Source organism: Melospiza melodia, chromosome 3, assembly GCF_035770615.1.
Source record: "Melospiza melodia melodia isolate bMelMel2 chromosome 3, bMelMel2.pri, whole genome shotgun sequence".
NCBI lineage: Eukaryota > Metazoa > Chordata > Aves > Passeriformes > Passerellidae > Melospiza > Melospiza melodia.
In genome coordinates, this window is record NC_086196.1 from 60,234,178 (window position 1) to 60,260,943 (window position 26,766).

The window sequence follows — 26,766 nt, forward strand, 5'->3', positions numbered from 1 at the left end:
ACACCACTGAAGGGTGTTGCAGGCCACCATGCCCTCCTCATTCTAATTGTTCCTAAACATTTCTCTTAGGCAAAGAGAGAAACCAGTCCTTTTATTTAATGTGCCCAAAGCACCCATAATTCATTATGTATCTCTCCTACTCTACTACTCGTGAATCCGTTTTGTAGACCTCCAGTATCACTGGGCCAGGGACTGAGTCTTATTCCTGGGAAATTGGGAAAGGCAGAAATAGGGAAAAGAGAACATAATCAATACGGCACAAGAATTTTCACGGTCTCATTTTAATGATAACAGACCAAATTAACACCACAGGAGGAATAAGGGTGAAGGACTGTTTCCCAAACATACTGCAGGTGTTCTGTGAAATAAATCAACCTTCTTTTGGAGAAAAAGAAAATATTTCAATATTTAAATTAGTTGCTTGAAATTCTTAAAAGGGAGGAGATATTCTTGATGAACATCAGCTTTTTCATGTTTCACTGGCTTCTGGAAAAGGACCAAGGAACAGCTACTGCATGAAAAGATATAGAAGGGTTGCTGAAAACCTCTCAGCATTCATACAAAGTTGCGGGCAATGGCCAATACTTTGGAGAACTCGCCTTCTCTTCTTCTCAGAGTATAGGGTATTGGTGTTCTTATTCTAGTGCCTATTGGGTTCCCGTTATCTTCTATGAGTACCACATTGTTGGAATCAAATCTAGGCGTCATGGTGGGGCCTGGCATCTTGTGCCCTACAATTAAAGCCTTCTTCTTTTCTCCTTTGATAGCCAGAAGGATCTTATCTCCAACTTTGCCAACTCCAGTCTTGTTATACACGTGGATACATTTTGGTGGCCGGTGGTAGGGCGTGTTCCCCAAGGCGCTGTTGTCCACCACTCGCACGCGGGTGAGTTTCTGTATTGCTCGGCACGCTCCGGTGATGCTACCAAAGACAGGAGAGAATGACAGACACATCTCCTCAATAATCCGTGGGGAGCAAAGGCAAACCCAGAACAGAATCTTGTCATTACACAAACCACTCAAAAGGCACCAACAACGAATAGATACCATATGGGTGACACACTGACTGCATTCAATGTGCTCTTTGAAAGCCAGATGCTACTTGGGGCTTTGCACACTCTTTACTAAATGTCAAATACAAAATGACCTTTCTACTCCAAAACACAACTAAAGATGGCACGAAGAGTGGCTTGCATACCATGGGCTTTTTAGCAACTGCAGATGATGATGCAGCATTAATCTACAAGCTACAAAAATGTGCTCACTTCTGTTTCAAAAAGCCTGCAGGAAGCTAAGACTCAAGTCAGGCTCCTTCAATCTTGCACACAGTACCCAGCACTAAGAACTTTTATGATCCACCTTCCTTTCACCAAAGTCTGTGAGTCTCACAGTTTATTTTGTTCTCAGTAAGACATCTGAGGTCCTGCTGTGGCTGTCCTAAGCTGTTCCAAACTAGAATCTAAGAGATCACCACCATACCCAAGTAGAAGGAATCCAGAAAGACACAGTCTCTTCTGTATGCTTGCTTTGTGGAAGTAAGAAACAACAAACTGCACAATACTAGTTATTAGGTCCTACTCTGAATATTCTTGGGAACAGCAGGAACATACTACCTTATAGAAACCATTATTCTTTTATTCAGTGAGCTCAAACTCAAGGGATTTGTTGCTTGTCTTCAAATGACACCCAAACACAGACCATTGGAAAAAAAGGAAGATCCTCTCTGCTGCTGAACAACTGCTTTGCAATGAGGTACTAGAAACCTGCTGCCAGCTGAACTACTCAGCGACAGCATATGGAAGCAACCTAACCATTCATCTCGTTTTTCAGAAGTGTGCAAAGTAAATAGGAACCATCATCCCTTCTTGAAGAGGAAAGGCCTGTATTTGCAAATCTACCTAAAAGATGAGCACACACACCAAATGTGGTGTGGATGGACATCAGCTGAAGCAAGAATTTTTACACCCAGTGAAGAAGGACAGTGGAGTCAATCTGCACAAGTCCAACTGCTCCAGAGGTCAAGCTCTGCCTTTCAAGATCTGTTTCCCACAGCAGAGGCCTAGTTTAGCTTTCCTCTCTCTCTCAGAAGTCACTAATCTCTGCAACCAGCCATGCCATCCCGTCCAGTTCCATCACATCCTCTGGCAGGGACTGTGGTACACCACACTCTCTCTCCTCTGCCCACCATCTGTGGCTGTACAACAGGGAAAGCAGAAGGCAGGAGGCTGGAAAAAGAGAAGTGCTGTCACAGGAAGGAGCAGGGAAAACTTTGGTGGGACCAAGTGTACAACACAGCAGTAGCAAAGACATATAGATGTGACTGTCCAGGAACCACTAGACAAGAATAACTGCACTGGGAGAACTTTTTCTTTCCCTTTTTTCTTGATTTCTGCCACAGTTTTGGAGGAATACCCCACAAAGAAAAGGTCTCCCCATTAAGTTTTCTAAAGTCCTGTTCACCTTTATGGACTAGACTTCACCTCCCTGTCATTGTCACTTATACATGCTTTAAATGTATGCTGGCCAATGCTCTCATGCAGCCCACTTAAAGAGAAAGCCAGAAACACCTGGATACCTCCTTGAGATAGCTCCCAGGTTGTGTATCACACAACCTAGCCCATATCTTAATCCCCCCTCTAGACCACAATCCTGAGAATGACTATTCTCATCCTGTAAACTGAAGCCCTGACCTTTCAGAGTTAGAGATTCCCCAAATTGGCAGAGTGTACTGTGGGATTAAACTGTAAGATTTGTGCAAAGCATTGTAAAATATGAAGTACATAAATTTAAAACTTTAAATGCCTAGAGCCCGGAGCAAGAAACAAAAGAAAAATAACAAAATATACACTGTTAAAGTATGAGAAAGTAATTTTTCAGATTATTTTTATTCTAAATAAATAATAAACTGTTGAATAATTTTGAGCATTGTAATTGGCTCTGCATCAGCAGGGGCTTGTTGTTGGTTTTTTTTGCACTTGCATGAGAAACACAGACACTTTCAACTTCTACTTGCAGGCCCATGAATGGCTGTCAAAGGCCTAAAAGCCTCCTTACACACATATGAAAATGCAGAATGCTAGGAACCTGCAAATGGAGTGCCCGAGCTCACTTTTCAACCTATGAAAGGACAAGTGTAAGATTTAAAAAAAAAATTTATTACCCTTTTGAATTACAAATGCTGTGTCTTATTCTTGATCAACTTAACAGCATCTCTTTCAACCATTAAACATTCTGAAGAAAACAAAAGCAAAATCTGAAAGTTACCTGAACTGTCGTTGGATCACAGCACTGCTTAGATGGGTTAAGGATAAACCAACTCGTCTATTCAAGAGAGCCATTTGGTAGCCAACCCTGCAGAAGAAACAAAAGAATTATTAACTGTGGAAAATGGACAGAATTTGGTTTGCTTTCTTTCCTTTACATGAATCACACACTAGGGCCTCAGCAGCTATTTAGATGCTGCAATCCACAGGACACACAGAGTGGTAGCAGCAGCTGCCGCACACCACAAGCAGATCTACAACCCCTGCCTGAATTCCGGAGACAATGTAATTCATACACATATACTACAAAGCTGGATTCAGTATCACTGCATTGCAGTTTCCTAGACACGGAGGTAAGGGCCCTTCTGCGTGCACTGTGAATCAGGTAACAAGAAGCAGGTTTGAGAATTTCAGATGTGAACTGGTTTAGAGGCTGCAATGCCCAGAAAAAGCCACCATGGTTACTTGTAAAAGCCACCAAGGCTACCTACAAAACCAAGCAAAAGGCCAAACAACCTACAGACTGGCATCACAGCTTCAGCAAGCAACTTGCCAGGCAAGAAACAAGTCAGAGCTCCATTGGTGAGGGCACACTCTCTCTTGGCATACAAAGGTGCTAAGCAGCCTGTTACAAGACACAGTCATGCTGCTGCCAGTCTTGCCCTGTTCGGGCTGCCCAGAGAAGAGTTCCCTGTACCATTGCAGGGCTCACTCCAGCTGCTGTACACTGCACACCACCCTGAGTGCAGCAGAGCTGGGTTACAAGGGTAACCTCACTGAGAGCCACACCCTCCTCTGGGCCTACGTCTGTGGCGGATCCCTAACCCCATTCCGTCAGACTGACTGGGACCAGCTTGCTACGCAGACACAAAGGCTTATCTGAACCCAGATCACTTTCCCAAACATCATTAGGGAGCCATGACCCAGGTGGTTATGCCGGCAGATCCAAGGGAAGGAAGGAAACAACACAGACCTAGAGCCAGGCCTCTTTCAGGCCAGCTCAGGTACAGCTAAGACTTTCCACCTGACTGCAACTACCAGCACGTGACACAGCTTGCTGTGACCTTGGCAGTGTAACCAACACGTGCTCTGCTTCTCTCCTTTCAAAAGCAAACACTAAAAATCCATTGACCTCAGCTCTCTCTGACAGTTCTGATGAGTTTGGGGCCAAACTATAGTAATACACTGTAAAGCCATTTTTTACACCTTCATTTTTAAAATAAAGCTGAGTTAACTTCTCTAGGGGAAAAAATACCCACAGAACCTTCAAATAGACAATGCCACAGCTCTTAATACAACCAAGTAAAGTCCAGCCTAAATCTTAACTCCCTCTTTTATTACTTTTTTCTCCAATGTGTTTGCTTACCTGGGGATGTGTGTAAGTTTTAGGGTGTGTAGCTGTTCTACAAAGCAAGTGTTACCTGAGAGCACGACGAAAAGCACAGGACATGTGCACCACAGCAGTTTTGAGTGGTGCTACCTGAGCAAAGCACAGGTGCCAAACCAACTCTGTCAAACAGGCAGGTTTGGAAAAGAACAGCAACAGCCAAAGCTTACATTTATTTACTTAAAAAAAAAAAAAAAAAGCCACTTTTCTGTGGGGTAGATGATCATCAAATGAGTTGAGGGCTTTCCCACAGTCTCCTCCCTGAAATGTGACTCCAAAAAGGCTGTGTTTATGCCACATGTCCTTACCTGTGTGATCCTAATACCTAATGACAGCAAGGCCCTGCTGCATTTACAGTGCTCCTGGCAATCAAGGTCCAATACCTGGCCTTGCTGCTGCTCAGATTTCTAAGCAAGTTCAACTATGCTGACTTGCTTTAAGCCCACTATCTGCCTGTATCCTCTTCTGCATGTGAGTGTGCTGTCTCCCCATGTGAAAGAATCATAATGAGCCTTTGGATGCCTCTACAAAACCCAAAAAAGCAGCAGCAAGTTGGCCTCTCTGTTGTCTCTCATGGACATTTTTTGGGGAATTCAGAGAGCACTGTCACCCCATCTCTATTTCCTAGCAGGCATGGTAGCCTTGGTGGCTAGTGAAGGCGTGTCTGCTCATCCTCATCACTACCTAAGACCAATAGGAGAGGTCTGTGAGCTCATGACAAGGCAAGCACAGCTGCAGGCTCTGCCTGCTGTCAAAGGGACAGCAGCACCAGGACCAGCATAGCCAGATGTGCTTAAAGTAAATCTACAATGTACTGAAGTGTTGCATAAACTCTGAAGTCACTCATCACTCCTGGGACAAGTCACTGTTTGTTTCTACCCCGTGGCAGCAGTGAAGGTTTGAAGTTACAAAACTACCAGCGGAAGCATCAACAGCATTAAGTGTCCAAGGACTGTTTATTTCTTCAGATGACTCAGTATCCCCTTCTCAGCTAAGAATCATTCCTCAGTACATTAAGATGTGTCACAAGCTAAGAAATTTCTTATGATTGATTATTTGGTATGAAGCATCCTGTTAGCAACTGAGTAAACAGGGGGGATGCTTCCAATTAGCAGGAGGGTTCAGGGTGGAGGGAAAAGAAGAATGCATCCATGGCATGAAGAACGGCATTCAAGGGTGCAAGTGTGTTCACACACTTGAAGAGTGAATCACAACTTCAGCTATTGTAACATGCCAGCTTCCTTTCTAGAAAGGAACAGCCAGTAGTCTGGGTCTGACTCCAGGTACTCCTCAACCAGATCCAGTCCCAATTTGATCCCTCTGTGGCTGTGAACTTCATCTCTCCTGCCCTCAGTTTCCCCTATGGAGCTGCTAATTACTAAACAATTAAGCTTTGAAAGGCACAGAACCTGTTCACTCTGGCACACTTGGTGCTGCCCCATGAACACTCCCAAGCTGGTGCCACAATTGAAGAGCTGCTATAAATCGATGACAGCCATCAGCCCCAGTGCCCCCAGCACTTTTCTCCTTCCCAGGACACATTGCCTCACACCAGGAGGCCTTAAAAAGGCTCAGAGGAAGCTGCACTTAGGCACAGGGAATGTATATGATCAAAGTTTGCTTCTGAAGGTGGCTCTTCGCAGATCACCAGGTTTCAGTGCTCCCAGGTGTATGGGAAGAGTAACCCCATACCCTTCAAGCACAGCAAAATTTGTAGGAATTCCCAGAAGTCTGCCATTGGTACTACCCAAGTGATACAGGCAGGAGCGCAGTGCAAAATAGCCTGGACAGACAGAACACCACCACTTACTTAGTACTTAGTCACTAATACACCCCTGACCAAGGATTTATCTTCAGAAGGGGTTTTGGAGGTCATCTAGTCCAATCTCCTGCTCAAGCAGGATTAATTTCCAAGTTTTCCAAGCTAGGCAGGAGCAGTATTTAAACAGACACTATCCTAAAATGAGAAGCCTCGAAGGCAACTATTGGCATAACACTGACCACTCACAGCTGCTCCAAAGCGGCAATAAAGAATCATGCAGAGGAATCTCTCACTGTTTCTGTCCTGCTGCCCCTAATTTCTAGTAGTGGCTCTATCTCATGAAAATCAGTCATAGAGACACTTTGCCCCTCTCCACATATCTGTTAAAAGTTATCACAGACCTCAGACAAGAACTCAAAGTAACATTCAGAAAAAGGTGAGGAATTTGTTAATCAAATATTCACTAAAATGACCCTATTTCTACTTCACTGAATTACTTTTGAGCATGCAGTAACCTGCTGCTGCAAATACTCTTCTCAAGGACCCTTCAGCCCTACCCCAATCAATGCAAAAGACACACAGAATTCCAGCACTGCTCAACAAAGAAACTCTTCACCAGTTATGGAAGTTATTTATCCACTGCACCATTTTCATGTGCTCTAGCTATCACCTTCAGTGGTTTTCCTTGATATTAAAGAACTAACTTGTATTTGCTGAAACCTTGATTGCTGAAATCTTTTGAATTGAGAAATTTTGGAAAGTTTCATCCCAGCTAATAAAATCAGAAAACACAAAAGATACATGTACAGCATGAGTAGACCACCTCAGGGAACTGAAACAGAGCGCAAGGACATGCGCCAGACAAGGAAGAGAGGATTACATACTCACTTTAAATGAACATCAGGGCACACAGCACCAAGAAAGGAAGCCCTGTGTCCCCCCAACACACACTTCCATCACCTCCCTTAACCTGGCTTTAACACTTATGTAAATCAGTTTTCAGCTAGCTCAGCCTGAAGGCACTGAACCCTGCTGCAAGGCAATGTGGAGCAACACAAGACTGGGACTTCTCCCACTGGCAACCCAGCCTTATGTGGTGACAGTATCTCCAAAGAAACACCAGGAGACCTGGACAAGAAAAGAATCTCTTGTCATTTCAGCAAAAACGTTGGTGTGCTTCACAAGAATGGTCTGCATGAATCTGCTCTGCTAATACAGCCATGGGAGCACTGAAAAGGTCTGCATCTGAACACTCCAGAAGCCAGTGCAACAGTGCTGACTAAGGTCTTATCAGTGGTGTACACCCTAAAAAACAGTCCAGGCACCATTCTTACCCTGCCTGCATCCTAGAGTAAACGTAATTCTAAAGAGTGCTGTTACCTGGCAATCCAGGAGTACTTTCCTTTCCTCCTCCCTATATTCCCAAGATCTCTAATTGTATAATCATTCAGCTTTTCCTTCTTTCTGTTGGCAACTCATCCACACAGACAGGCTCCATGGAAAACCAATGGATATTGCAAAGCAAATCCTAAGGCCAACTACCCAGAGACTGCTGTCAAAACCAAAGAAACCAGATAAAAATATTCTCACTTTTATAGCAGTGACCTGATCTGCACAGTCAAACAGTGGGGACCAACATCACCTTTATTCTTTTAAAAGATCAAAACAGACATGCTCCAGGCAGCATAAAGATTTGAACTGCATCTGTCATCCAGCATTAAAGCACAGGAAATAAACTCAAGGCAGCACATGCAACACAAATGCCTAAACCCCTACTCTGCCACTGCAGGTCTATTTATAGACTGTCTGCCACAGTGAGCTGCAGGAGCCAACTGTGAACTGGGGGACTCAATCTATTCACAGCTCTCCTCCTAAAGGAAACAATGTGATTAAGGGCTGTGTGTGTTAAAAATACACAAGATATTCATTACCAAGTCATAATTGGTTTTATATTAATGACAAAAAGACCAGGATTCACACAGAGGAATTAAGTCTTTTTAAAATCAGTTTATGAATAGGATTAGCTATTAAACAGGATATTTACTGATCCAAGCTACCAACAGAAACTCATTACAGGTATATCTGTTACAATTTTGAAGCAAAACACACTAAGCTCATTTTTCTAGACCATGATCAGGAATGGCAGATAACAAAACAGCTGCATAAAATAAAACTTACTTTTGGCATTTTAAGTATCCAGAAGTCACAACTCCAAAGTACTTATGGTACTTATTGTCCTAATATCAGAACACCTAAAATCATCCCATATATTCATATTCACAGCACTGTACTAAAATAGGGAGGGTTATTCTCAGTGCACCAGCAGAAAATTAAGCTACAGAGAGGACAACTATCTGTGCGAAGTCAACAGAAATGAGCAGTAGGGCAGGTACTGGACTAGCCCCAGAAATTCCCTGTGGGGTTTGAGGTGAAGCCAAGACAGGTCTTTCCCCTGCCTCCGCCTTTTGGGAATCACATGTGAATTCAGAGAACTGCCCACACCATTGCAATTTTACACTGCTATCACCTCTCAAATGTCTCTTTACCGGTTTTAGAAGTACTGAGGTCCCAAGAGCAGGACAATGTGGAAAGCCACATGGCCAGATTTGGTTCCCAGCCCTGACCCAGGTGGCCAGCCCTCAACCAGTAAGGGAAATCACAACCCAGACAGCAGTAACCATGCTGGGGGGAGCTGTGGCAAGGACAACACACATAACAAGGAAGAGAAGATGTGTAGCCGTGTCTCGACCGTGAAAAAACATCGGGAACAACTGACCTAGACTAGTTGTTCGCAGAACAAAAAACGATAGTGGCTCTAGGTCTTCCTGATAAAGCTGTACCAGAAAAGGATGCCTAATGCTGTTGGAATTCAGGCTGAAGAGAAGCATGACCTGGAGACAAAGGCACGCTTGCATCACAAGGTAGTAGAGAGCTACCTGTAGCTTTGGTGGCATAAGCCTCATCTCTCGCTCAGAAACTTCCCTTAACTCAGTCTCTCTCTGTCCAAAGAAGACCCTCTCAGGCAAGCCTGGAGGGCTCTGGAACCAGAGAAGCCTACAGAGCTCAGATGAGCATCTGTGTCCTGCTGTTAAAAAGGCTGGCTTGCCTACCTGTTTTTACTACAAAGATTAAGTTAGTCATACTTTTAAGATATATGTCATACAGTCTTTTCCCCCAATTGCCTCCCCTTACTCACTGGACCTCCGAAAGAGCTTTCTGGAGAATAACCAGGAAAGCACAGACGAGTGCCCACACTTCCCGAGTCCCCATGACACACGCGAGTAAATGGCACGCTGGTCAGGACACAGGAATTTTGGTCTAACTTTGCTGCATGACTACTCACACCCACAAAAGCCTAACCCCAGCATCGCAGCCCCACGCGAATTCTGAGCAAAGAAACTCTCTGAACATGCAGGAACTTCGGAAGAGTGTTTTCCCTCTCTCCCAGGCTACTCCAGTGGGAGCACAGTGTGCAAGCGACACAAAGGCTCCAGTTCCCAGCTGATTTAGCTGGATGTCGCCACCCTGTGTCGCGCTGCGTGACACTCGGACTCGCGCCGCGCATCTTCGGGGACAGCGTGTCTGCGTCCCTGCAGAGCAGCAGCTCATGCTCAGGGCTCACACCTCCCCAGCCCTGGGCACAGAGCACCGGGGGCACCTGCAAGCGGCTCCTTCCAGGGCATGGGCGGCAGGGCCGGGAGCCAGTGGCCGGGAGGGCCCGACTGCCCCCGGGGCCCACAGTTGAGCACGGCAGCGGCACAGCCCCAGCGCCGAGAGGGACCGAGCCGCTCTGAGCCGCTCGGCCACAGGGCCGTGTGAGGGGCCGGCGCCGTCCCCAGGAAAAAGCCAGCGTGCCACGAGCAGGCCGGTCCAGCGGCGGGGCAAGGCCGGCTACCGACCCTGCTGGGCACTGCGGTACCGAGCTAGGCTACCCTGCGCAGCACTCCCAGCGTCCGTCCCGTCCCGTCCCGTCCCGTCCCGTCCCGTCCCGTCCCGTCCCGTCCCGTCCCGTCCCCATTCCCATTCCCATTCCGCCGCTCGCGCCCCAGGCCCCGCCGCGCACCCCCGCGTGGAGCGCGCGCGCCCTACCGCCCAGCGCTGCCCCCGTGCGCACGCGCGACGCCGCGGCCCCGCCCCCCCCGCCGCTGTGCGGAGCCGGCGGCTGCGCGCCCCGCCCACTGCCGGGGCCCCGCCCCCTCGCCGAGCGCTGCCGAACCCAGCCGAACCGAGCCGAACTCGGCCGAGCCCAGCGGTCGTCGCTCGCTGCCGAGGGCGGCGGAGAGCAGCGCGGTACCGCAGCGCCCGGCCCGGCCCGGCACGGCCCGGGGAGAGCCCGTCCGCGCTTGACACGGGGTAAGGGGCCGCCGGTAAGCGGGTGGGAGCTGGGGCACTGCGGGGCGCGGCGGCCGCGGCTCCTCTAGGCCCGGAGGGTTTTTGCCGGGGGGATGGGGGGGTCCGCGGTGGCGCCGTGCTGAGGGCGGGCCGGGCCGGACCGGGCCGGGCGCGCGGCCGTTGCGCCGAGCCCGCGGTGGAGGCGGCCGGGCCGGGCCGGGCCGGGCCGGGGGCGCCACTGCCATCTTGGGGCGGAGCGGGGCGGGGGGCGCGGTGCCCGTGCCGCGGCGTGGGCCGCCCGCCGCCCCAAGGCCGCCCGGGCTTTCCCGCTGTCCCCCGGCCGCCTGTCCTTTGCCGTCCCTCGCCTCGGCTGCTGTTGGGTAACCGGGTTTGTGCATCTCGGGGGTCGCCGGACCCCCGCCCGCGGCGCGCCCGGCTCTTCTGCGGTCGGCCCTTTGTGCGTCGCTCCTGCAGGCACGGCCGTGAAGCAGAGCAGCAGGGCGGCAGGAGGGATGTTCCGAGGGTGGTGGGAGTAGCGCGGAGTTTTCTGATCCTGCCCTGCTTATCCTCCCCTGGAATACTAGACAAAGGCTGTCGGATAGAGCTCATGTCCGTGGCCAGATAGCCAAGCAGTCCCTTTTTGCTCTTGTCTCGGTCGCCAACCGCTCCACATCAGTAAGCCATGTTTTTTTCCTCCTGCTGTAGAGTGCACCCTTTATGTTGCTACCTACTGGAGGGGGCATCACGCCAAAAATCTGCAATGTGGCTGCAGTTACACCGGTGTTCTCAGCAGGTTTGGTAGCTCTCAGCTAGATGGAGAGCAGGTGTTTTGGCAGTTTGAGGTTCTGGGCACCTCCCTCCCTTGCTCACCTCGATAGTAGAAGTTAGAAACAAAAAGCTTATCAGTGTGTGCTCAGGGTGACTAATTTAGTTGTGTATATCCTAGAGGAGTCCCTTCTCTCCTGGATTTGTCTGTTACTGTGAAAGTGCCTTGCTCCATAGTGTCATTCTCTGGAGGAAGCACACACGGAAGGCCATGGGCTGTGGGGCTGGAGTATCCGATTAGCGGCGGTCACAAAGCTGCCGAAGGGTTGCGTGGCTCAGGCGCCTTTTGGGTGGTGCCGCCGATGCCCCACCTGAGTGTGGGACAGAGCCTTTGCCAAGTGCATGGTGGGGACCAGTGCCCTCCCCTCCAAACAACCACACTGTACAGCCCCTAATAGCTTTTATTACTCTTAATGCTTCTGAGAGAGGCAGAGCTGACTACTCAGCTCTAACTGACTCCAGGAGGACTCCATTCAACCAGAAATAGCAAAGCATTACTTCTAATGACTGCAATTAGCTGGTATCTACCGAGGAAGGCCTTTTTCATCTTGAGCCTTTTAGTAGTAGGAGTACGCTATCTTTATGGGGAGAGAAGTCCATTCTGCAGTCTTCACCTGGATACCAAAAGAGCAAAATAAACATGAAAGAACGTGCCTTCGAGGGGATTGGGAAGAGGCTCTGGTTTGACTCATAAGTATGTTTTGTTGCAATAAGTTTGCTCTATTTTTGTCTGTTCCTGTCTTTGGTAACCTTGGAAGGAACTGAAGCTACTGTATTTTCTGGGGGTGTCAGTTTTCATGTCAAGAAGGCATCGCCATGAGGCTTTCCAGTGCTCCATTTTCTTACCCTTTGACCAGAGCATAGTGTAACTGTCCTAAATTGTTCTGAAGCCATAAGTTGAGACAAGAAACGAAAAATCCTGAGTGTACTTTGCTTCTAGTTTCTGTGGGGGTTTAATTTTATTTTTTCTTTCTGGGCTTAAAGTATCCTTGGTTATATTTTTCAGCTTTCTGCAGTAATAAAGTGGGCTAGGAACTTGCTTGGAGGGGTTTTTATATTGTTTACATGGAAAATAAATCTTCACAAAATCTCTTCATTCTGGGAACTAGAACTTCCAGAAAATCCCAGGTAGCCTGAGATTTCAACGAAACCTTGAGAGCTGGCAGTGCCCAGCCCTGTTTTCTGTCTGTTGCTGATGACTTTGTGTGATCCCCCGGTCACCGGGGACCCGCAGCGTCCTGCCGGCAGCTCCTCTGCCACCCGCCCATCCACACCGAGGGGCAAGCCCAGCCTGCCTCCTCTCCTCTTTCCTGTCCTGGAGCTCTGAGTGCCCCAGCTCCATCGTGGTGGCCAGGGTGAGGCTGTGCTGAAAACCCAAGGGCTGCAGGCAGCACCTGCCGCTCCCACCCAAGACAGCTGGGACCCGTGTCATCTGACGTGAAGCTGCGCAGCCGTGCGGTGCCTGGGGAGGGAGGAGGCCCTGGGTGTAGGGTACTCCGTGTGTGCTCTTAATTCCAGACAGCGCTGGCTATGGATCCTGTGGCTGATTTGCATATCAAAGCATCTGAGAGCTCTGCCGTGGGTAGGGATGGGCAAGGATGATAAGGCTTGCTGGAGGCTGGGGCTGGATCTTTTCTGTGCCTTTTTGTGGTGCACAGATGAGACAAGATGATGGGAATGTTTGGAAAATGGAGTTTGTATCCGTGTCCTTGAATGACAGATCCATAAAGGCTTTTTTAATCTAGCAGCTGCTTTCCAGAGGGTGGAAGCCAGGCAATTCTTGGTGACAGTTCCTTAGGCTGCTCCTTCCCTGCCTCCTGCTGCCGCTGAGAGCTTGCTGGGTAGCCCACAGTGTGGAGCCCTGCAGGTGCACACACACATCCCCCCTCCCCATCATCCAGCAGCTCCTGCAGCAAATGGCCAGTGTGCCAGCCTGCTGCTTGTTCTCCACACTGCCTCTCACACAAGGAGGCAGAGGCCCTGCTTGGAGCCTCAAAGCAAAGGGGCAGATTCCTGGCTCTGCAGGGTCTTTCGGGATAGTTGGTGGGGGGCGAAACAGGGAATGGCAGAGCCTTGAATGGGCCATGGCCTCTGAGATACTGAATGAGTCAGAGGAGGGTTTGGCTATGTCTGGTCTCAGTAAAGCTGTCTGTTCTTCCTCCTGGCTCTGGAAATGAACCTGGGGACCTTCAAGCTTGTTTGCAGGCTGAGCTGGAAATTGAAATGCAGGTTTCCAGGAAGGGAGAGAAGTGGAGGTCCCTGTGTCCCTCTGCCACTTTGATCTCAGCAAGTGTGGACAGGCCACCTCCCCCATGGCGTGCTCCAGCCCCAAAGGACCACGCCATGGGGGAGGTGGCCTGTCCTGTGTTCATTGTGAGAGTGCCTGCTGCCCAGAACTGCAGTCCTTGTCCTCTTTCCTGTGCCCTGTACAGCTCAGGCTCTTACTGGCATGGACCTCTCACCTTCCTGTCCATAGGGCAAGTTGATTTGTGCAGGACCTGCCTTGAGCACAGCCTTCTCAGAACACACCTTTCTGCCTGCATCCTCATCTGTCAGGAGCATTCTGGCATGTCCAGGGTAGTGAGCTGGGAGGCTGGCCTGATGCATTGCCTAGAAAGTTGGTTAAAAGGAGAAGAATAAAAATAAAGGAATGAGAAAGAAATGCATTCTGCAGCAGAGAAGGTGAGATTCATGAAGTCACTGCCAAGCTTGTAGAGCAAAGCCTTGCGGTATAAAATGGCTTTTCTCTGAGCCTGCAGGCCTGTGGTTGGCACTGCCTTCTCACTTCATGTCCTTCCAGCATGGAGCTGGGTGTCTGCCCTCTGCTCCAAATACAGATTAGCTGCAGGAAGCCTGAGGCTGGCTTGCTTTGAGAGATGCAGAATACTTTCCTCTGCTTCTCTGCACAGTGCTCACTGCCCTTTACAGGACTATGTTTGCATGCTCCCTATGTATTCCTTGCACATGATTGCTAAGCAGTCCTGGAAAGGCTCCCCTTCTCCCCATGGCTCTTGCATGTTGAAATTGACTGCCTGCCATTCTCCCTCTTCTGTTTTCACTTCCCTTCCTTCACTCCTTCTTAAAGCCAGGTTCGGGAATGGAAACACTTTCCCTGTATCCCAATGCTCTTGTCAGGCCAAGCTCTTGGAGTGGCTACACAGTTTATATGGGCAAAATAGCATCCTGCTGGCATAGCCCCCTACATCTGAGCAAGGTCTCCAGTTCTTGATGTGCTTTGGTCTAACTGTTGGTGCCAGCAGCCTCTGCCCACATGGTTATTGTGCTGGGAAGAGAGAGAGCTCTTCTTTTATGCATGCTGTTTTTCCCCAGAGAAACTGGCTGTTGGTAGTACAGGTCTGGCTTAAAGCAAGGTTTTGAAGATTTCTGTTGGCTGTTTGTGCTGTTGCATTAAAGAAAGGGCTGGATCTCTTAAAGAACTGTGTATTAGAAAGGCAACACATTGCATCAGCACAGGAAAAAGCAGTCACAGGCAGGATTCATGCTGCCTGTTTTCAGTGTGTTCTGCTATTGCTTTTCTGAGCCACCACAGCCATGCTACCTCTGAGCAGCAAGCTGAAAAATCTTGCTGCCTTTCTGTGTGTGGAAGAAGGACTGCTGCAGACCTTTCCTGTGTGTCTCTTTGCCCTCACTCCCTGGAAGGACTGTATGCCCCCAGAGCTACCCACATCCCTTCCCTGGGTGTGCTCATCACCTCTGCACCCCTGTAATTTTTTCTGCAGAGAAGTTGCTTGCTTTGACACCCCCTTCACAAGCAATACTCTCATGTTTCTGTGCAGGTCTCTGTTCCCGGCCTGTTGCAGAGGATCACTCTGCAGACAGCTAGCTGCCACCAGTGATATGACCTCTGGCTCTGATGCCATGTGCTGTTGCCTGTGGGGAGGTGTTGTGCTTTCTCCTGTTGACCTGCATGGAAGAACTGTTCTGCTGGCCTCCCTTAAATCATCCACCTGTCTCCTGATGTGTTGCTGACATGGGTCAGGAGCAGTGTGCTATTCTTACAAGTGCAATTTTGCTCAAGAGCACATTTGGTGGGAGAACTGTGTGCTGGCCTGGCCCTGCTTTTGCCAGATAAACAATGGCCTTTAGGAGACTTTGTTTCAGAACCCTTCAAAGTCAGAGACAATCTTGGCATGATCTTGTACTTAGAGGAAACTCAGATGGCAGCAGGCCTTGTCTTCTGCTTGAAGTAATTATCACATCTGATGATTTCTGCTGGAGGGCAGAGAGCACCTGGCAATGACAGGGGCTGGGGAGGGTCTCTGAAGATGGCCTCAGGATACTTGTGCTGTTGAGACAAAAATTTAGGGCCTTTGGATCCCAAGAAAAATCTTAAAAGGGATTCATCCTTCATCTCCCTGTGCTTATGGCCTACAGTCCCTTTATGTGAAGCTGTTGAGTTTTGGAGGCTCTCAGGTGATGCTGGCAAAGCTGACATCAGGCATATACAAGTTGGTTTTCCTGGGCTCTAACTCCACGCTTGAGGCACAGACCTGGAAGTGAATTATTGTTGTGTGTCCGCTGAGCTGTGGTTGCTGCCCAAGGACTCGCTATTACTCACAACGCAGAAAAGGCAGCTTGAGTTGGCATTAGTCACAAAGTTATAAATCTGGGAGGAAGGAACTGGGTTTGTGGTGGATGTGAAACTTGGTGTGAACTCCCAGCTATGGTAGAAGGAGCTGATGCAGCTCTTGGATAGAAGGACTTAGCTCCTGCAGGCGTGGAAAAGAGGAACAAATAAAGTGTGACAGTAAGAGCTCTGTCTTCACCTTGCAAAGAAGATTAGGGGTGATGAGTTAATTTTAAAAACAAATCCAAGGACTAATCAGAATAGGAGACAAGACTGTTTTGGTGAATTAGATGTGGTCATATGGACAAAGCCTTATGAAATTTCCCTGACAGTACTTCCAGACTAAGGCAACTTTTGCATGGTGAGCAGCCACCAGAGAAAACATCTGGTGAAGGGACCATCCAAGGTTTGATCCCTTGAAATACAGGGGAAAGGAATGGGACTACATCCAGCCTGTCTTAATAAGGTAGAATAAACAGTTAGTGTTTATTCTGGTAGGGAGGTGGGAGAATATGCCAGTTCAAAATCACCAGCATCCATTTGACTGGAACGTAGTGCATCAAGTTGGTCAACGCCCCTGCCTCAGAGGATGCCCTCCCTGGTAGGCGAGCGGGGGCGATGGATGGGTGTAATAGGTCTTGGCTTAAGTCAGCCTGTGTCAGTGACCCAAGTGTAAGCCTTGTAACACATGAGAAAGGAGTAGGAGACGGGAAGCATGCCCCATGTGGATCCTCAACTACTGGTAAAGCTGTATTCAAAAGAGTTTCTATCTGATAAAGGGACCCTAGCTAGGCAGGCAGGGGAAGCTATTGGTATTGCCAGAATTTGAGGATTGAGGATTAGTGCTCTTCTGGGGAGCAGGAAAACACAAGGAAAGCCTTGTGCCAGGCTGTGTAAGGAATGACAGCTCTAAGGTGCAGGAAGCAATTAGTGCTCTCCAAAGCCTTGTGCCAGGCTGCATTAGGAGTGAGCCTCTGAGGTGCAGGAAGCAATTAGTGCTCTCCTGAACAGGGATGAGGTGTTGCTGAAGGGACAGGCTCAGACACAGAGACAACTCTTGGAGAAGGATGTGCGCAAACAAGAGACTATCCAGCAAAACAATAGAAATTAAGGTCTTTAGAAATATGATGTGGGAGGAAGGATGAGAAGAACTGTGAGAAGGGCTGTGTAACCTGAGTAAGAAAAGGTGGAGGAGGGAGCTTCGTGGTCTTTAAGAATGTACAGCAATGTACATTTTTAGAAAACTGTAGTTGTGATGAAAATGGGGCAGGAAGTCACTTTATCTGTAATTAGGGAGTTCAGACTTGATGGTTCCCTGTAATATAATTTGGGATAGTGAAGCAGGAATGGAGGCTGTATTGAAGGGCTTGTTGGGGAGTTGGGGTGTGTATGTTAGTTTTGGAAGAAATTAGCTAAAAGTCTGTAGATCTGGATGACTTGTAACTGGCTGTACCTCAAGTAAAGAATCTTGAGAGGTGACTGTTAAGGCCCCTTCAAGACTGCCAGTTGTAAGAAACATTTTACACCTGGAAAGGCAGCAATGAGTAGTCCTAAGAATGAGACTCTATTGCCATAGATGATGCTGGGGAGATTGATATTGCAATACACTGTCTAAATCCAGTGTTAGTGCTCGGAAAAGGCTGCTGAAAAATTGAAGAGAATGCAGAAAAGTTACAGTATTAGTCTGAGGTCTGAAGAGATAGATTTGTGGTGAGGAACATAAGGAGATGAATCTGTTTATCTAATCAAGGTGAGGCTTGGTTATCCTGCTTAAGCATAACATATCTTATGACTATGTATCATTAGCTTGGTAGAGTAGAAATGCTAGGCTGTGAAGAGTGGCAAAAAAACCTGTGGTGACATGCTGATCCATGCAGCCAACTCTGCCTTCTCCTCTTGTACATGTGGAGGTCTTTGCCTGTTACTTTTTCAGTGCACCTCTGTTCTGTGGGTTTCTTCTTCTCCTTGCCTGTTGCTCCCTAGTGTCTAAGGCCTTTTGTTGTGACTCCTCTACCTTATGAGGAGATAGCTCCAGTGAAACCAAGAACTCTCCTGGCCCCAGCTTATGTGGAGTGATGCCCTGACAAACTTACACCCATTCTCTGTGCATGTGCTTCTGGGATTATTCCCTACCTCTCCTTGTCCCATCCTCTTGTCTGCTTCTGACTGATTTACAGCATCCCTTCTCCTGTGGTGACCAGCTGCTTTGCCAGACAGGTGCTTGGGAACAGCCAGCACCTAACAGCTCTCCAAACTCAGCACCCTAACTGGTGAAAATGATTAATGAAAGCAAAGATGACCCTTGCCTCTGGTTCCTGGCAGTGCTTTGTCACTTTGAGCTACTAGTTTATTTGGGGTCATTATGCCTGTTTTCAGTCCATAGGTGATGTTTCTTCCTTAGTCCAGTGAACAAACCTCAAAAGGGAGACTGAGTGAAATACTGCAGCAGATGGCTCACTAAAATCTTGCTACATCCACAATTTCCCTTTCACCCACTAACACTGTAATGCTGTTAAAAATAAAAATGATCCAGTGAGCTTGACAGGATGTATCCCTCGTAAATCCCTGCTGCATAGTGCTCCTGGAATCTCATGCTCTCTATCTTCATGTTTTATTACTGCCTGGGGTAGGAGGGGAATTTCAAAGCTAGTAGATAGCTCCTGACTATGGTTTCAAGTCAGGGAAGGCAAATGCTTTGATGTGCTTTAAGCAACAAGGGGGGAAAACCCCCAGCATTTCACTTTTTTATTTTGTTTTCTTCAAAGCTTTGTTCCATTTGATGAGAGCAGAGCTCTGGTTTGTAGGGAATAATGCCAGTAAGCCTTTGTGTTTTCATCTGGGGAGTTGAGTGCTACTGGGTGGAACAGCTGAAGTTGCTCCAGGAGAGTCTTGAGTAGGAGCCATAGCTGAGCTTTCCCCTGGTGGATATGGAGTGAGGGATGCACCTTTGCAAATCAAAGCTTTAAAACCATGGGATGGTGGCAGTATTTGAACGTGGTCTGGGCCATGTCTCTGAGGTGCATTAGGGGTCTCCTCCAAAACACCTGCAGCTTCTGGCCTGCTTGATGAGTGGGACTGCCTGTTTTGACAATTGCTCTGCCAATACATTATTTTAGCATAAAATGTTCCTGCTTCTAAAGTCTGGGTTTATTGCACCACCTTAAAACACCAAGAAGCAGTTTTGCCAGTATAACTGCACCTCCATCAGCAGACTTATGCCTGTGGAGACATGTTGATTGCTTGGGTCTTTGCCTCTGTGTCTGACACAGCTGTGCTTGCAGATGTCTCTGGGGGTGGCTAGATGTGAAAGATCAAATAGAATCTTTAGATGGAGCTTGCAAATCTGGGCAAGAAAAGAGATGGGGTAATTTAAGTAGAGGAGGTGGGCAGTTTTGTTGAGCCTCTTTTCAGAATACATGGGAGTGAGTGGAAATGTGTGTCTGGTAAACAGAGAACAAAGCAGGCTCATTCTGTCATTCTTACCATGCTCCATCCAGCTCCTCCTTGGAGCAGGAATTGGATAGAGCAGCATTGGCTGTACCAAAAGGAGAGAAATGATGCTTTGAATTTTAGCTTTTATATTTTTCAGATTCTGTGCTGCTTTAGTGTATAGTTCTGAGCTTTATATTAAAGTGTTAGTAAGCTGTCTTTACAGAGTAGCTAGAGAAAACAATTCCTTTTCTAGCTTAGGACCAAGGACAACCTATACAAGTTTCAGGCCCAAGTGCATAAACAACAATGAACTGAAGAGAGAAAATAAGAAGGATGGGTCTTCATAATCTGAAGCTGTAATTAGACAATTAACTCCAATATACAAATGGACCAAACTTATAAAAGTGTGACACCTCAGGACCAGTTGTCCATTTTGTGACCATTTTGGGCTCATCTTGGGTGTAGCCCTGGCCAGGCTCTTGTACTGCCCAAGGTGTATCCATTGAGGCCTTTTAATAAATACCTACTTTATCCTTTAACTCTGTCTGGCCTCTGTTCTGGGTCAGCCTTCTCAAGGCATCAGGAGAGGCTTTGCTATTTGAACAACAGCATGTATGTCCTGTCTTGTGTTGTTTGCACTGCATTTCTTGGAGCAAGAAAAGAAATTTTTAAACCCGTTTGGTGAAAGTAAGCTCCAGCCCTTCCAAGCAGTGGTACAGGTAGGGCTGCATGTTGTAGCTGAGTAGGTGTGTGGGCTGGAACTCCCAGCCTAGTCCTGAAAAACTACTGCAGGGTGGTGAGCCTGTCTGGCCTGGGGCAGAGATGCCCACCTGCTCTTCCCTCTGTTTCCTTCTCTTCCCTCTGGTTGTCTTCATCCTGTCAGTCATCCTTATCATCCTCTAATTGCCTTGCAGCCCATTCTAGCATATCAGAGCATCCTTTGACTTGCAAGGAACATTTCTGATTGCAAAACTTGCCCTTTCTACCAACTCCTCCTTTCTGAGCTGGCTCTAGAGACTCCAAGAGCTCTGGGCCAACACCCTCTCCTCATATCCCAGCACCAGCACTTTGCTGCCTTGTTATTCCTGCTCTGCCTTCCCGTTTAGACAGGTGTACATTTTCATACCTTTTTTGCCTGCAGGAGTCTCATGGCAGGTGGATTTCAGGATAAGAGGGTTTGAGACTCAAACGTGGCTGGAGAGCAGTGGTTTGGTGTTGGGACTTCTGTTTCTTGAGCTGTTTTGTTGGGTTTTTTTATCTGCCTGTACTTCTTAAAGTATGTGTGTTAGAGATGGCAGGACATGAACAGCTGTCCCATTGCTTGGTAAGTGAGTGGGCAAAAGAAGGCCCAGGAGGAAGACCTGCTGGTACATGTTGCTGCCTGCAGTGCTGGGGGAGGAACCTCTCATTGCTTCCCATACTGAGGTACCAAAGCAAATACCAGAGGGAATAGTCAAGATGTGATTTCCACTCTCCTGATCTGGTGGCTGTGAGTGCCAGGTGAAAAGAAAAATGGACAGGCATATGTGCTGTCTCTGTTGACATCCCCCACAGGGCTGGGGACTGGCCTTTCCCTAACATAAAATTGAACCCTACCTCTCCAGGCAGGAGAGAACTAAAGGAGAAAATGTAACTGTGAAGACAGGTGGCAGATAGCAGGAGGAGACACTTAATAGCTGCTTGAGGTGCAGAATGAAGAGCCCATGGATGGGGAGTGGCAGCTGGGGGCACTGGACATAGCAGCCTTGCTCCAGCCAAAGGTGGAGGCTGCCTGCAGACAGGAGAGGCTGTGCAGGGGCTGCCATGGGGTCCTGTGATTCAGGCTAGAGATGGATGGGGAGTGTTTTATTTCCTCTTTCTCAGTTTTTGTGTTAAACTTGCAGCTTGGTGCCACTGCATGCTCCCTGGAGGGCAGAGAGATACCTGGTCCTGGAGAGCCTAAGCACTGACCTGGGATGGAAAATTAAACCAGCAGTGCAAAACCTCACAAGGTGCACTGCTGCCCACCTGGGCATCTCACTGTCTGCTTGGAGCTGACCAAGCTGGCAGAGGCAGTGTGAAGCTGTTCTCTTGCAGTTACTCTGTCAAGCAGCTGGGAAACCATCCAATAACCTCTTTGGTTTTAATCCTGTGGCTAATTCCAAGACAGGTGTTGCTCATCCAGGATAAGGGTAAATTCACAAGCCAGAATGGAATAGGGGACAGCAGGGCAGTGACAGCTCCCTGCTGCTTTCCTGGACCTTAGCAATGGGAGCAGAGGTCCATCGCTGCAAGATGTACCCTTCACTTCTAATAACTCAACAGGGATGTCAGCTGACTGTGGGGGAGAGTGCAGGCAGCAACAAGTACTAGTGTGCTGCTGGCATGTATCACCTGGAAAGGGGATTGTCTCTCCAGGGGCTGGAAATAGGCTGTGTTATCTCCCTGGGAGGAGCTGTGTGTGATTCTGCTGAGCAGAGGCATGGGGCATATCAGCAGAACACCTGTAGTCATGCAGCTGTTCAGGGTGGGATGCAGAGCACAGGCAGGTTCTCCTGTGCTGTGCATCCATGCTGCCTCACTGCTTCTCTCCAAAGCAGTGTTGGCTCCTCACCCTGTGTCTCGGAGTGGAGGGGATGCCAGAGGCAGGCTGGATGCATGGTTGGTAGCAGCAGGGAGTGAGTCACTGCTGGGGCGGGTGAGTCGCTGCTGGGAGGAGCAGGTGGGCAGGGGTGAGGATGGCCAGGAGCTGCTGCATGGATGTGTGGGCAGCTGGCATAGAGTGGGCACCCGGCAGTGGGTACAGGGGTGAATCAGGAGGATGAAGGGAGCAAAGGATCATCCTAGGCATGGGCAAGGTTACTGGTGCCTTCACTTCTGGTGGTGCATGGAGTGCAGAAGCCTGCATCCCTGTTGATCTGTGCTGAAGGGATGGTACACAAGGGTAAGCTGAGTTGGATGGCTTGTAGCCAAAACTTGTTACACAGTTGTCCAGCAGTTCCTGGACCGTATGTGTCACAATGTCCCGTGCTCCAGTCATGCCTCTGGACTCCAGGCCTTGGCTGAACATGCACTAGAAGTCAGCTGAGGCTTTCTGGTAAAGCCCCTGACACCAGCCCTCCCTTGCCTGTTAGGAAAGGTTAAAAACTCAGAAATTGATCCAGCCCCTTAATGTAAATTTGCATTCCAGTCAGCCCATTTGGGACTGGTAAGTGCAGTGGCATAGAAGACAAATGTGGGGAAGGGAGCCAGGAGGAGGTCCATTATGAGTTTGGTAGGGTGGAAGAGATGTTGGCTATTTGAGGGCAGGAAAGCAATAACTTTCTCCAAGATGGAGAGGAAAATGTGAGGTTCTGAAGATTAGCCTGGCATCAGGAGATGGCTGGATGCAGCCAGGAGGGAAAAATGGAAAATGCGGTGGTGGCTCTAGAAAGAGTCAGGGTCTGGCACTGATTGTTTTGCCTGGAGGGGCTTCAAGAATCTGATCTGCCACCATATGGGTGTGCAGTTCAATAACATTATTTGGGATCTGTTTCCAGCCATCTAGGATGGGACATAGCTTGGCACTGGAGAAAGTCTGCCAAATTCTAGGAGCCCTAGAAGGCACTCGTTTCTTTCTGAGCCTTCTCTTACTCAGGAGCATATTCTTGGACAGTATTCCAGGTTTGAGATGGTGCCTTGGGGAGCTGGGGCTGTAATCCCTTCCCTTCCCCTACCCTGCTTTGAGACCCATGGCGAACCTTGTCATGCTCATCTCTGTCCACAGCTGGAGGCTGGTGTCACTGGTGCCTCAGCAGGCAGATGTCCTTGTAGATCTTCCCAGGGGCACTGAGCAAGTGGAATAGCAGAGTGACTATCCAGAGCAGGCTGGGCAAGGATGAGCAGTGGGGGTTGCTTCCCCACCACTGGCTGGAGGGGTTGTGGTTCCTCTGGAGATGGCCACTGCCTTAAGAGGTCCTGTCAAAGCACTGTAGCAACCAGCAGTGCTTCATTGAGCTTCAAGAAGGCCCCAGGAACTGTCAGAAGGTTTTCAGAGCCTTCATTTTAAATTGGTGCTTCAACACCTGCTGGCACTTAGTGCTTGGAGTGCCTGGAGCAGGCTGCAAGAGGATGCTGGCACACTCCTTTGTGCTGAATCTGATCTCACACTTTCACAGGAAAGTGTTCCCAGAGCTTAGGAGTCTGATGTGAAAGAATAAGTGTGCCCTTGAGTCTCCTTGCATTGGTGAGGGAAGTGCAGGTGATCAGCTGATTCTGCAGCCCCCATCCCTAAGTAACCCTCCCACGATCCCCTCATCTTCCCATGACAGAAGAAAGTTCCCTTGCTCATGCTTCCTTGACTCATCTCATCCTCCACTTCCAACAGGAGTGTGTTTGGTGTTAGTAAACATCATGTTATAAAGAGGCAACTGATGCTATATTGGGAGGAGTTTTCTGTGGTGAGCATAGGCTTGGTGAGACCTGGGCCTGGAAGCTGTGGGTACAGCTCAGCCATGCAGGGACATTAGTGACCCCTCAGCAAGGGGCAGCTGTGGATGTGGCTGAGGGGATGCTTCCTGAGCTCCAGCTTTACCTGGCCCAGAGATGCTATCCAGAGCCTCCCACCCCTACCAGCCCTGCTCAGCTTCTCACTCCAAGGATGTTGAGCTGCTGGAGAATGTCCAGAGAAGGGCAGTGGAACTGGTGAAGAATCCAGATCACAAATCTAATGAAGAATGGCTGAGGGAGCTGGGAATGTTTAACCTGCAGAAAAGGAGGCTAATGGGGAACACATGTACCTGCCTAAAATGAGGTTGTAGGCAGATGGGGGACAGTGTCTTCTCCCTCCTAACAAGTGGACATGGATAGGACTTAGGACATATCTTTAAGTTGCGCCAGAGGAAGTTTAAGTTAGATTTTAGGAAGAATTTCTTCACTGAAAGAGTGGTCAGGCATTGGAACTGAGATATGGTGGAAGAGATATGGTGGAATTTCCATCCCTGGAAGAATTCAAAATCCATATGGATGTGCCACCTGGGTACATGGTTTAATGGTGGATGCAGCAGTGCTGGGTTAACAGTTGGACTGGATGATCTTAGAGGTCTTTCCTAACATGAATGATTCTGTGAATCTGTGATATGTAGATTGATATTAGGTAGGTAGGTTTGAAAGCAGGTAGGATTCAGGAGAAGGAATGAGATGCAAGTGGCTATGTTGGGCTAAACTTAGCCGTGAGGGTCTGCCTCTGTTCCGTGTAAGGACTAAAGTAACTGCTGGCTGGCAGCAGTGGAGTAAAACTGGGAACTTGGTAGCTGTCAGCTTCCTTCTATTGAGAGATGGTCCCTGGCTCAGCAGAAGGTGTACAGGCAGCGTCTGTGTGACTCTCAGATGAGCAGGTAACTGCCCTGGGGTGCTTTGCAGTGTCCGCTGGGTTGCCGAGTAGAAGGCACCAAGCAAGGGATGTCTCTTTGTTTGCCGAGGAGTCACACATACACATCCCTGTGCCACTTGGAGAGCAGGTGTTGACCCTAAAACAGCCCTGCTGGGGCTGTGGATTCCTGATGAGCTGCAGTAAATGAGGCACACGCCCCGTGTGAGTGCATGAGGTGGAGCCCAGCAGAGATGCATGTGGCAAAGTTGACTGCAGAGCTCCCAGTGTTGGCTCTGACAGGACATGTCCCTGCCACCCAGGCCTGGCAGTCTGTCCCCAGCAGCCAGGGCTGGCACCACAGCCTCAGCAGAGACCCGATTTCCGTATGTGGGGATTCTTGAAGGCTTTGACTGGGATGCCGGTCAAGTGGTATAAGCGGAGGGCAGGGTGCCAGGTGTGAAATTCCAGCCTCCTCACTTACAGAGCTGTGGCAGGATTCCTGTGGCACATCTTGGGCATGAACAGGTGGGCAGGGCAGCAGCAGTAGCAGGGCTAGCCACCCAGGACAGGAGGCTGCAGGAGTTGCTGCTCTCCTGCAGCCTTGCGCTTTCCCGGCCTGGAGGAGTAAGCGTGGCTGTCAGGTTTGCTCTGGGGGCAGCTGGGCACTGTCCTGGCCTGGGATGTATGTTTCCAGTGCTAGCAGTGTAGGGAGGAGAGGTGATGTACCCTCCTCAGGAGGCTGTGGTTCAAGGAGGAGCTGTAAGTTGGCATGCCTGGATGGACTTAGTTAGGGGACAGCTGACTTTGCAGCTTCCCCCGTACTAAATATGAGGGGGGCTGGGGGAAAGGAGCAGCAGGCTCCCCTGGGAGCTCTAGGGAGGGTATGGTGGTGGATTGCTAAGTGCAAACTGAATCTGAAAGCTCTCCAGTTTGGGAGGAGGAGGAGGCTTTGCTTGGTCTGCTGCTCAGGTAAGCTGTGTTGTCTGGCCTTACTCTGCATTGTCCAGGTTGTGTTTTAAGCCCTGTAAACCTGATGCTGCCTAGGGCTTTCCTGGGCTTCCTCCTCAGAGCTGATTGGGGTGTGTTGGAAGAGGCATCCCAGAACAGCCCGATTGGCATGCAAAATGCAGCAGTGTGGCTACACTTTATCCATTGATAAAAGCAAAATGTGCTGTGAGAAGCTTCTGCCTCATGTATAGTATGTAGCACGTGTCCTTCCCTGCCATAATCTAAAAAACAAATGTTAAGAAGCCTCCATTATGCATTAATGGAGTTTGTCTCTGCCCTTGGTAGGTTGCCTGCCCCAATAAGAGTGCAGGAAATTCTAGATCCTACAGCTGCTTGGGATTACTCTGAGGGAGCTTGAGTGCTTCAGTGCAGGAGACCTTTTCAAAATGCCCTGTTAGATCAGTGGAGGTAACAAAGGTTGTGTTGTGTGTTTGCATTTGCCAAGAGCTGATTGGCAAGCTGATTGATGTTGATGATCCACAGCAAGTCTGGTAACAAGGTTCAGGTGTTTCCCACTATGTAAAAATGGCACAACTAGCATGTCTTAATGTTTGTTGGTATAAATGGGAAAACTGAAGTTCTCCTTGTAGCGATTGACACTTATCCAAATACTGTGTTTATTTAATTTTTTTTAATTAAAAGATAAAAATAAGCCTTACTTTGCCCTCCCTCTGTGGACAGTTGGGGCACCATGGGAGGCAGCTGTGCCGGAAGGAAACGGGAAGTGAGAGGACAAGCTAGGATGACAGAGTACTGGGATATGTGTTTATTTGGCCACGATGTGACTGAAAGAGAACCCTTTGGCCTGTCAGGCTAAGAATGGAAAGGAGTTGTGTTGCA

At 48.8% G+C, this 26,766-nt stretch overlaps 2 protein-coding genes across 5 annotated transcripts in view; one reads left to right on the forward strand and one right to left on the reverse strand.

The window, feature by feature from the left end:
• Positions 1 to 265: 265 nt before the first annotated feature.
• Positions 266 to 10,541, reverse strand: MRPL14 (mitochondrial ribosomal protein L14). Of its 2 annotated transcripts, none has more exons than XM_063151961.1 (3): positions 10,502 to 10,541; positions 3,265 to 3,351; positions 266 to 922 (listed from the first exon to the last, which is right to left on the reverse strand). In XM_063151961.1, the coding sequence occupies exons 2-3, from the start codon at positions 3,336 to 3,338 to the stop codon at positions 556 to 558; spliced, it is 441 nt and encodes a 146-aa protein (XP_063008031.1). In that variant the 5' UTR covers positions 3,339 to 3,351; positions 10,502 to 10,541; the 3' UTR covers positions 266 to 555. The 2 variants fall into 2 exon arrangements, with proteins under 2 accessions (XP_063008031.1, XP_063008030.1); XM_063151960.1 differs by having other exon boundaries at positions 10,476 to 10,517.
• Positions 10,542 to 10,619: 78 nt separating this feature from the next.
• Positions 10,620 to 26,766, forward strand: part of TMEM63B (transmembrane protein 63B) — a 48,863-nt gene continuing 32,716 nt past the window's right edge. The window contains exon 1 of one of the 3 annotated variants that reach the window (XM_063151965.1): positions 10,620 to 10,765. The gene's annotated coding sequence lies outside the window, so the exon portion shown is untranslated. Of the gene's footprint in view, positions 10,766 to 25,480; positions 25,560 to 26,766 lie in introns of those variants that run through there. The other 2 variants (XM_063151963.1, XM_063151964.1) reach the window with 2 other exon arrangements.